This window comes from Capsella rubella, unplaced genomic scaffold (genome assembly GCF_000375325.1).
Source record: "Capsella rubella cultivar Monte Gargano unplaced genomic scaffold, Caprub1_0 scaffold_2, whole genome shotgun sequence".
In the NCBI taxonomy this organism is placed as follows: Eukaryota; Viridiplantae; Streptophyta; class Magnoliopsida; order Brassicales; family Brassicaceae; genus Capsella; species Capsella rubella.
Genome location: NW_006238922.1, coordinates 2,475,360 through 2,486,979, shown reverse-complemented (window position 1 = coordinate 2,486,979; position 11,620 = coordinate 2,475,360). Strand labels below are relative to the sequence as shown.

Sequence of the window (11,620 nt, the reverse complement as noted above, 5' to 3'; positions counted from 1 at the left end):
ATTTTTTTTTTTTTTTTTAAAGTTACACACTTTTATTTGTTTGGATATTATTTTTTCAACCAAAAAAAATTAGGTATTTAAATGTTCAAATAAAAAGTAGATGGTGTATTTTTTTGGGAATTTTCCCAAAATTTGTGGCCATGAGAAGTTTTTGGTATGAACGTGGAGTAGTTGTCGATTCTTATGTGTTTCGTGGCCGTGACAAGGTTTTAGTGTTCGTATGGAATTTTTTTTTTGTCGATTATTGTTTGTTTCGTGGGCAAGCGAGGTTTAGTAGTTTGAGCGTGGATTATTTTTTTTTTGTCGTGAGTATGTGTAGATGTGTTTGTGTTGACACATCTTTGTGGGGTAAATTGAGTCTTATACGACTTCTATAATTCAACGTTGGATCCCTTGCATCTCGAAGTATTGGAGCTGTGGAATAAGATTTACAAAAGCTAATTAGATAAACATATACCATTTTCTTGTTACCAACAAATATATCACTCAGCCACCAAATATCATTCTTTCTAATCTTTAGATAATGTCACAATTAAACAATAAGAAAAAATTATGTTAAGAGACAGAATCTTACTGAACTGTTTCCTTGCTTCAAGGTAACACTACAAGTGGATTTTGAAATCTACTAAACATCTTTCGACATAAGCCCCGCCAAAGCTTTTGATGATTTTGAAGAAAAACATTGTTAGAACAAACTAGAGAAAGGGAACGGAGAGGAGAGAATCAATCAGACAAATAGGGTACACTAAACAAATCATGGTCTTATCTTTTCAAGCATAAGGACTGATGTTGGGCCTTAGGTATCTTCTGATATTCTTTTCAATCTGAGAAAAAATGCACACAACCATTCAGATATTGAGTTCTAGGCTTCTAGCCATGAGTAGAAAAAGCTAACCTACCGTTCCTTGTCCAATGACTCTGAAGATCACCAAAATGCATCCGTCGGCAGTTTTGCAGTTTTTCACACATCTACTGATCTGAACCTGAAAAGATTCATTGAAGTCATTACAAACAAACCTAATCACTGTTAAATCTGAAGAGGTAGTACAAAATTTATGATAATTCACCAGTCACCATCGTTGAGGTTGCTTGCAGGTTTCAGTAAATGTAAACTATCCAAAAATTCACTTAATCCAACAAGCTATTTTGTCAACCAAGATTCCTACTGTTTCTTGTCCACCTCTGAAATGTATCCTTCGGCTGTGTTTTGTACATTTGCTGCTTCGAATCTGGAAAGATTCATTGAAGCATACCAAAATGAAGTCATTACAAACAAACATTAAAACTGATGAGGCGGTATAAAATTTTAGATAAGTTACCATCATTGCGTGTTGCTTGCAAGTTTAAGTAAATGTATGGCATCCACAAAGTCACTAAATCCAGCAAGATGTTGTGTCAACCAATGAAAACGCTCTTTACGTCCTTTTGCTTCCATTTTCCCATATTAGGAATCTGCAGCGATTAATAAAAAAAGAGGACATGCCTAAGAAAGATTATGACAAACCATTTTTTCAAGATACACATAACCAAAACCAAGGCACGACTCAATAGCAACGAAAGTGCAATCTCTCATGTACTTATTTTTGTCACCAAGACACTACAGAACATCATATAGAATTTGCCAATAGATCACTCAAGTATTTCGTAAAACGGACCCATAGTTATATTTTCCAGGAGAAAAATATTATTTTAAATGCTTGATATGTATTACCAACCTTGCTTGTCTTCTCGACAGCAGGTTTCATGGCTACTACAAAACCTTCATCTCCAATGGTAATCAATGCTAGCATCATAAGACTTGTTTCCTCCCTAAAGTCGTCACCATAGACCATAAATAATTCTCCTATCGAACGTAAAAAAAATTAGTACAGATAAATGATCAACATTCATGACTAATTTTGGAATGAACAACTAAAGAACTACGAAAACAGCTCTTGACTTCATACCAGTTCAGTTGGTTGAAAACGTTTATTTTCTTCCAGAACTTTATTTAGAGGATCAGTTGACTCCAAATTCATCTACAAAATTTAAAATGACTAAGTTTCAACTCTAAAGCTTATAACAAATTTCCTCAAAAGAAGCGTTCAATTTAGATAAAAAGGAAGATTACCAATTTGTACAACACCTTGAAATCATGACTCTTAAAGACTTTTATAGATATATTTTCTAGGTGCTTTGTACATACCTCTAGGCTCTAGCAGAGGTTGGCATTTAAAAGTCGTCTTAATAACTCTCTTTGGAGCTGTAGTTCCCTGATGAACGGAATATAAGCACATCAAGTTAAAAACAAGAATTCCAAAAGACTACTTACGCAAATGTAACTCAAAAGTTTTTCTCAAATTTGGTGTCCAATGGACTGTTACTTAGTACTGCAGGTTTGACATCATTAAGAAACTCTTTGATATCTGAAAGCAAAAATAATAGAGTTTAAGTTAGTTATCCAGATATGTTCGTCTAACAAAAACAGGTTAGAAAATAGCAAAAGCATCTTATAGGAATTTGTAGCCACCTAGACCAACAAACGTGTTGTAAAGTATCCCAAAGTTTGATTGTAGCATTTCTGATGGCAGATGTACTATATTTCATTCCAACATCCTCACCAAAATCTATCAAAATTTTTGATCAAATGGGTAAAAAATGAGCTAAGAACTAATTCAGCGAGAATAGAACTGACCTCTAAATACAACATTTAGAAACTGAATTTCACCTTTTCTTCATATGATACTAACCTATAATACAAAGTACAATACATTTCTCAGGAAAATTTTCGAAGTCTTAATATGTGAGTGATGATTTTAATGACTTGTTGTGAACATACATTTCCAAGTAATATACTCATGTACTTCTTTAAATTTATTTTGCGGGAATAATTCTAATAATACATATAAGAAGATTGTAGATAGAACAACACAAGCATACCTGCATATTAGCACAGGGTTAAGATTTCTATTGACTTGAATAGTTTTTGACTTCTTGGAAACCTTCTATCTATTCTTTCAAAGCCAAGGTTGCAGCACGACAGTATATTGCGAACGAATCACCAAACTGGTCAATACTAAGAATAAAAAAGGACATAATTATAATCTTTAGGCAACACGTTACAGTTATATATAGAAGAAAATAAGTGAAGAGACAGAATCTTACCGATTTGTTTCCTTACTTCAAGCCTTCAAGCTAACACTAGAAATCGATTTTAAAACATTTGAAACACATTATGACACTAGCCCTGCTAAAGCTTTTAATATTGTTAACATGAACTAGAAAAAGGAAACAGAGAAGATATAATCAGACAACCAATTACATTGAACAAATAATGTTCATACCTTTACGCATACCTGCATACTATTCTCATTCCAACGTGAACACAAGTATACCTGATTTATTTTCATCTCCACTACGAGCTAAAATTGAAAAGAATAAAATATTAATACCACAAAAGTCTGAAAGAAAAAAAACAAAGCTAATCACGATAACCATTTACAGAGGCTTGCAAAAATTAAGAACTCAGAATGTGAAACAATTATGATAAGCTTAAACAACGCAAAACATATATAGATGGTGCATAATCAATTCGAAAGAGGATTTTTAGTACCAGGCCATAGTGAGTTGTATGTCAAGACACGCTTTCCTTCATCCCTTTAGCCCATTTACAAAAGTATGAACTAGTCTGATACTAAAGAAGCCACTTGAAACAGAGATGTATGTATGAATGTATGAATGTATGAATGTATGAATGCATGTATGTATGAATGTATGAATGTATGTATGAATGTATGAATGTATGTATGAATGTATGAATGTATGAATGTATGAATGTATGAATGTATGAATGTATGAATGTATGAATGTATGTATATGATGTATGTATGTATGAATGTATGTATGTATGTATGAATGTATGTATGAATAAATGTATGTATGTATGAATGTATGTATGTATGTATGAATGCTTGAATGTGTTTATGTATATGATGTATGAATGTAATGAATGCATGAATCGTATGTCTCTTATCTTCAGTCAACAAAGGCTTTGACACAATCTGAATCAAACCGGAGACACAGTGATTCCAAACAAATCAAAACCACAAACAGAGAGGAGCACTAAACAATTTTTAGCTTCAATTACCAGTCACCACCACGTTTCACGAACATCAAGCTATTTCCGATCATATCTTTGATAGTATCCCATGAATTATTGACCTCGAATCAGAATCCCCTTGATCTTCCTGTCAAAACCAAATCAAACAAATCACAAAATCAAAAATCGATGAAATAACAAAAACAAACACGAATCGACCTCTAGGGATTATAAAAGCAGGAAGATTAACATACGATTTGGGATAAATTAAGCAACAGTAGCAATAATCGAATCGAGTAACATAGATACACGATTCATAAACAGATGAGAAAGATCAGAATTTGCCGCAACGGAACCCTAGGTTTTGGGTGTTTGATATCCTAAGGCCGCCGGTACTCAATTTCTAAAAGACATTGATGCAAAAGGAGAAATTAGGGTTTCAAAACAAAAAAGAGAGAGAGATGTCGAAGAAAAGGATTTTGTTTACCTAACGAAGATTTATATATAAGATGATTCTCTAATCCGATAAGACCAGATTACGATGTTGAAATTGAAAAAAAATTCAGGAGAAATTCGACAAAATTTAGAAGAAGGATTTGCTGAGATACCCAGCGAAGAGATTTTGAGACGTTTGTGTTGGAGTCGATGAAGAAAGAAGAGAGCTTTCTAATGTGTGTGTTGCGAGATAGATGATATAACCGTTAAAACGGAGAGTTACTAAAATACCCTTAACGTTTAAAGAAAAAATGACGTAACGGAAACTTTTTTTGAAAAAAAAAACACAACTTCCATTTTACTTGCTTTGGACTAATTACCTTTAAAATTACTAAAATACCGTTTTCAAACTGTAAAATTCTCAAACTACTAGTTAGTAACGGCAGCATTATTGGGATATTTTAACCCTTTAAAATACCCCCAATAATGTTAGTCTAAAGGTAACACCAGTTCAAAATGGTTCTTCCGGTTTTAATTTTAAATTTGGATTTGTAAAGCAAATATTTAAGAGGTGTTATTGGATTCTTTATTTATAAAGAATCTTGATGACTTCAATAAAATCATAGAAAGTGAATAAGTGGAAGATTTTAAGGAATTGCTAGAGAGTTTTCTATAATCTTGTTGATTAGTTTTCTTTTTTTAATTTTGTAAAAGTCTCCCAAACAGTTTCTCTTTTTTTTTCTTCTCTAATAGTGTAATTATATTGATGTAAAAGAGTCAATACATAGTTGGTTCTAAAGCCAAACAGGCTGAACAATAGAATTTGAATAAAAATTACAATCAAAACAACCATAGTTAGCTAAATTGTGAGCAGCACCATTAGAAGCTCTCTTAACGAAATAAAAAGTAATAGAAGAGAATTTTGCAGCCCAGAAGTAAATGTCTCGGAGTAAACTAAGGATAATATGATTAGTTGATTGGACATTAATATTATTAATAAGTGTTTTACAATCACCTTCAAAACATATATCATAAAAACAATTTAATGATATATTCCATGAATTTATTTTTGTGAAGAAAAGTATATAAAATCATAAACCAATAACATAATAATTGAATTCATTGACAATCCTAGATTTTTTGTTTTCATTGAATAACACAAAACTTTCATTGACTTTATAAAATTTGGAATCCAATAACTCGAGATTTATTAAAAATTTAAATGACTTTTTACAAATCATTTGAGATGAGTTTACGAGGCTGTTGCAACTACTTTCTCAAGGCTTGGAATCCCTTCCATTCATTGATGGGGCACGATGGCAACATAAACTATGGACTGGGACACAAGACAACATATCAGCCAACATGAATTTGTTTGGTCGTATGTATAATATGAGACATGCACCGACTAATCGAGTTCATATGTTGTGTCTCTGTCTCTTTACGAGATATGGTGATCAAACTAGGAACATAGGCAGATGACTTAAACTCACATGCCACTTCATCTATCTTAATCTTTTTGCATATATCTCCCCTCACAATATAGACCCAAGCTTGTTTAGGTTTCTTGCTACGACAACACATAACAAAGCTCTTTCCATAGATGTTATTATCGACGAAGTAACTTGTAGAGTGGTGCCTAACTATCATGGGGAAGTCAGGTCTTAAGATATTCAAGAACTTAATCCAGACCACATTGCCTCCATCATCCCCATTGCCAATTTTCTTCTCTGTCACCCAAATCTCAGTCTCTCCTGTTTTTCTGGATTGTTGTAACACTGAAAACCGGTCTCCCTTGTAAATCGATAGCGCACGAGTATGGGAACCTTGTTTTTTCCCCACACATGGTAGTATACAAAAGATCTTAACTATCTCTTTCGAAAAATCGAGCATTTCGATAAAATACTCGCCATTGTGGGGATATTTAGAACCTGTCCAGTACAAATTTCCATTCAAAGAGACCATACACAAGTCTCTTGATCCTACAGTTTTATCAGAAGTAGTACAATGAGTAACCTCCCACTTATTGGTTGCAAATTCTAAGACTGCAACTCTATCGATCCTATCAGTAGAGCAACATCCAATAATCTTGTAAATCTTTTTGGTACCACTACCATCGTATTGGTAACCCATACTTCTGCCACATACAACATCCTTGGCAATCTTCTCAGGCTTTTCTATTAACAACGGATTCCAAACCAGGCTTCCTTCCAAACTAGAGTCAATGAAGAGGTGACCATCGCAGATCCCACATACAAAATAACGGTGACGACGGGGTGAATCAAAGCATAAATCAGTCACTTTTATAGTTGGATCGTCGTTGAGATCGACGTTTATCGAGTAGATGTGAGAATGTGTCTGTATCATGAATTCAGAGCGACCGCAAGCAAAGTTTTTGTTGACGAAAATCTTACTTTTCAAAAGAGCGTCCCAATCTTTGCAGACGAATTTGAAGCGACGGAGAGATCGAGGTGAAACTCGAGCGAGTATCTCTTCTTCGATATCTAATGGAAGCTTTCTTCTCGGCACCGTTAGGGTTTTCTTTTTCTTGGTACGAACCATTTTAGGGTTTTCTTTGTAAAACAGGCAGGGGAAGAACAATATGATTTACATATATATAGCATCGTTTTGGTTTAAATAATTCAACGGTTTAGATTAAAAAACAATCCATCCTATGGTTAACTCCTCCTTGACATAGATAAATATGCTTTAAATTATCACTAAACTCCATGGCTCAACCAATTGGCATGTCATGACGCAAATTAACATCACTAACATAGTAAGCACACAAATTAAGATCACTAACCTTCCAAATTTTGAAGAAAAACACATGGTGTAGGAACTATGAAAGAAATTTACTACAAAAACTGTAACAAGATAAATCCTAATTATCCGGTTTACTTATGTCTCAAATAATGTAATGTCGGTAGTCGGTACAATCTTTATTTGGTACATTTAGTCGGTTTACGACTTAGTATTTGTAAGACACTTAGCCATTTTTGGGAAAGCTAATGAAAAACTTATCTTCCTCATCTTATCTTCTTTCGCTATCTCTCTGTGCGCCGTCACTATACCATCTTTCTCTAACCATCTTTGGCGTGAGGTTTACTCAAATCCTAAGTTCACGGTGGATCTTTGGTTTGAGATTACGAATCCAATTTTTACTGTTTCCCGTCGAGAGGAATGCCAAAGGAAAACTCGCCGAAGGAAATTCAAAGAAAAGTTTCCCACAAAATTCCTATCGTTGTTCTCTTCTTCTCTCTATGTAAAGCTATACATGTAACAGGAATCACTCACAAACACACAGACGTTGAACAAACCTATAGGAAAAGTTAAATATATAATCCTTTCAAACCGATGATAATGACTCCAAAAGAAAAACAAATTTAAAATCTTTCATATCAAAACAACCTACATGCGTTTCAGTTTGATCTGTCGAATAATGAATTTAAACTAGTTAAAAGTATATAAATAAATCAAGAACGCAACACAATGTAAATCAAACTTGTAAAACATCTTCTTGTTGACTATCTTCAGAAAGTCTCTTAAGAGGTATGGTGATCAAACTGGGAACATAGGCAGATGAATCAAACTCACATCCCACTTCATCTATCTTGATCTTTTTGCATAGATCTCTCTTCACAATATAGACCCAAGCTTGTTTAGGTTTCTTGGTACGACAACACATAACAAAGCTCTTTCCATAGATGTTTTTATGTACAAAGTAACTTGTAGAGTGTTGCGACCTAGGTATCATGGGGAAGTCATGTCTTAAAATATTCATGAATTTAATCCACACCACATTGCCTCCATCATCCCCATTGCCAATTTTCTTCTCTGTCACCCAAATCTTAGTCTCTCCTGTGCTTCTGGATTGTTGTAACACTGAAAACCGATCTCCCTTATAAATCGATAGCGCACGAGTATGGGAACCTACTTTTTTCCCCACACATGGTAGTATACAAAAGATCTTAACTATCTCTTTCGAAAAATCGAGCATTTCGATAAAATACTCGCCATTGTGGGGATATTTAGAACCTGTCCAGTACAGATTTCCATTCAAGGAGACCCTACCCAAGTCTCCGTCCCTATACAAGCCTCTTGCTAACTCTTCGCCAGAACTGGTACGATGAGTATCCTCCCACTCATTGGTTGCAAAATCTAAGACTGAAACAGCTCTCTCATTCCATTGAGAACGGCAATGTCCAATAATCTTGTAATTCTTTTTGGTACCAGCGTATTTGTAACCCATATCTTTGTCACATATAACAACAGCCTTGGCAATCCTTTCAGGCTTTCCCAACAACGGATTCCAAAGCAGGTTTCCTTCCTCATGTAAGTAGATGAAGAAGTGACCATCGCATATCCCACAGACATTATTACGGCGACAATGGGGTAAATCAAAGCATAAATCAGTCACTTTTATGGTTGGATCGTCGTTGAGATCGATGCTTATCGAGTAAGTATGGGAATTCTGGGACACTGTCTTTATCATGAATTCAGAGAGAGCCCAAGCAAAGTTTTTGTTAACGAACTTCTCGCTGTTCAAAAGAGCGTTCCAATCATTGCAGACGAATTTGAAGCGACGGAGAGATCGAGGTGGAACGCGAACAAGTATCTCTTCTTCGATATCTAAGGGAAGCTTTCTTCTCGGCAACGTTAGGGTTTTCTTTTTCTTGGTACGAACCATTTTAGGGTTTTCTTTGTAAAAGGATTTAGCTGGGAAAGAAAATTATGATTTACTTATATATCATCTAATATATAATATCAACGGTTTAGATCAAAAAACAGAATCCATCCTACGGTTAAAATTACACGATGAAGTGAGTGCTTGAATCCATCGAACGTGCGTAAGAGGCTTGAGATGTGTGACTAAGCATCTATACTATTAATTGGGAAGTACAACTTAAAGCCAAACACCCCAATTTTTTAAAAAAATTTCATGAAACATATTCAAGTTGCCAAACAAAACTAATGACAGCAAAAAAAAAAAAAAAAAAAAAACTATCTATATTTATGGAAATCATAATAATCTTTTACCACAAAAAGTGGACAATTAAATTCCAAATTAAATATATGTAAACATATCTATTTTGAATATACATAAACATATTTAAAATTAATTTAATATTTTAATATTCTTTCGAAATTAATTATTTATATAGAATGAAATCTAATAAAACAAAATCATCATATATCTAAAAAACAAAAATAACATTTTTTAGAAAAATAAAAAGATAAAAAAATATGTTAGCATATGAAATAATCAACTAATCAAATTCTACATAGTATATATACATAACTGATCATATCATCAAATTTTAAAAATTATATAATTTTAAAATATAAATAAAATTTAAATAAATTAATAATTAAATATTTGTTTGCTAAAATCATGCGAATAAACATTTTATATCACATAAATTTCTTATTTTCACATTAAAAAATATTCATATTCAAAAAGCAATCTAGCAATTGTAGCACAAAAGATATCTACAAAATTTATCATTAATTCAATTAGTTAATGATTTTTTATTTGGTCAAACAGTTAGTTACTGATTATTCTAAACTTCTTTTTTTTTATTAATTTCACACAATTTTAACAAAATAAATCTTCATCCATGGCAATTTTCATATAATTACTATTATCAAATATTAAATAATTGTTTTATCAAATCATAAACTACATTTTGAGATTATAAACATATAGAATTTCTATTAAGATTAAAACTAAATAACAAGTGGATATATCACATTTAAATGATTTTAACGACTTATTACCAATTTTTAAATAATAAATGGATTATATTTTTATGATTTAATCTAATTGAAACCAAATAAAATGTCAAATTGGTATGATATAGATGATATAATAAATAAATATCTACAAACATTATCTCACATATACGTACAATTTTAAACTATCCTTGATAAATATGATATATAAGTTTTGGATAACCGGTTGAAATATAAAAAAATTGGTAGTTATATTTAATTCTCAAAATCTCAAAATATTGAACAAAATTCAACTTTGGGACGTATAAATCTCTACTTTTGGACGATTATATGAAATTTTACATATACTAAAATTATATTTAGTTACATGTAAATGGTGTTATTTATTAAATAAAAAACTTATAGGAATGGATATGAGACGGGAACATATAATTTGAAAACAAACATTATCTGAATTATTTCTCATAAAAAACAAAACATGATTAGATATAATTGTTATGAGACACGGTCACAAAGTTAAATTCACTTTTAACTTTCAAATACAAAACTACGAGTACGATATGGGGACATGTAATTTAAATTGCTAAATTTAATTTGCACTTTCCTATTTATTTCAAATATTTAGACATGAAATGACGGGTACAAGAAGATAACGTATACTTCGGATAACAAAACTACAATAAATCCATGTATTAAAAAAATAGAAATACCTAAATCTTTAGAAAACAAAAAGGCTAAAACATGAATCTTTGAATTGAAGAAAGTAATGAGAAATAAAGATGAAACTGAAAGATCAATAAAATTAAAAATCGAACAAGAATTGTGTATGTTAGAATTACAGACAGTGCATTGTGAATGAAAATGGTGGGAGCATGTGACTTAGATTGATAATTAGATTTTTTTTATTTTGATAAAAATAAATATTTAAACGAGGAATACGGGTATCCCGTCTAAATCTTTTACCAAGTTTCTTATAATAAACATTGCCAAATGATTATGTTTTAAAAAGAAACGATTATGGGACAGAGATTTTATGACATATAAAAGACGGGACAGGACGGGGTGGGACGGGTCGGGACGAGACGGAATGAGACATGACGGGTTTTCCATTATAAACTACACATAAAACAATTCAAACTAAAACCAAACCCAAATCCGATTTAACATGTCTAAGCATTAGTTAGAAATGTTTTGATTAGTTTAAAAAATAAACACGTAATATCACTTATCATTTTCATTTAAATAATTTGAAAATTGTATTATGTAATACAATATCTATATTTTACAATTGTATGTCTATATATAGTTTATCAAATAAATTCATATAGCAAAATTTTACCAAAATATCATATACTTAAAAAATCGTAATTT

General features: G+C 32.1%; 2 protein-coding genes and 1 long non-coding RNA gene across 4 annotated transcripts in view; all 3 read right to left on the bottom strand.

The window, feature by feature from the left end:
• Nucleotides 1-3,691, bottom strand: part of LOC111831848 — a 23,477-nt gene extending 19,786 nt beyond the window's left edge. For both annotated transcript variants that reach the window (XR_002834948.1, XR_002834947.1), the window contains exon 1: nt 3,593-3,691. This is a non-coding gene — a long non-coding RNA (uncharacterized LOC111831848). The remainder of the gene's footprint in view (nt 1-3,592) is intronic.
• A 2,178-nt stretch (nt 3,692-5,869) lies between these two features.
• LOC17896418 (putative F-box protein At1g58090) lies at nt 5,870-7,075 on the bottom strand. The gene has a single exon (XM_006301352.1). It carries the CDS (start codon nt 7,073-7,075, stop codon nt 5,870-5,872), a length of 1,206 nt encoding a protein of 401 aa, XP_006301414.1.
• A 937-nt stretch (nt 7,076-8,012) lies between these two features.
• On the bottom strand, nt 8,013-9,203 carry LOC17895358 (putative F-box protein At5g37040). The gene has a single exon (XM_006301897.1). It carries the CDS (start codon nt 9,201-9,203, stop codon nt 8,013-8,015), a length of 1,191 nt encoding a protein of 396 aa, XP_006301959.1.
• Between the last annotated feature and the right edge of the window lie 2,417 nt (nt 9,204-11,620).

Bases quoted from the DNA above. Each gene is read 5' to 3' on its own strand.
- LOC17896418 (XM_006301352.1), bottom strand. From the start codon at position 7,075: ATGGTTCGTACCAAGAAAAAGAAAACCCTAACGGTGCCGAGAAGAAAG.
- LOC17895358 (XM_006301897.1), bottom strand. From the start codon at position 9,203: ATGGTTCGTACCAAGAAAAAGAAAACCCTAACGTTGCCGAGAAGAAAG.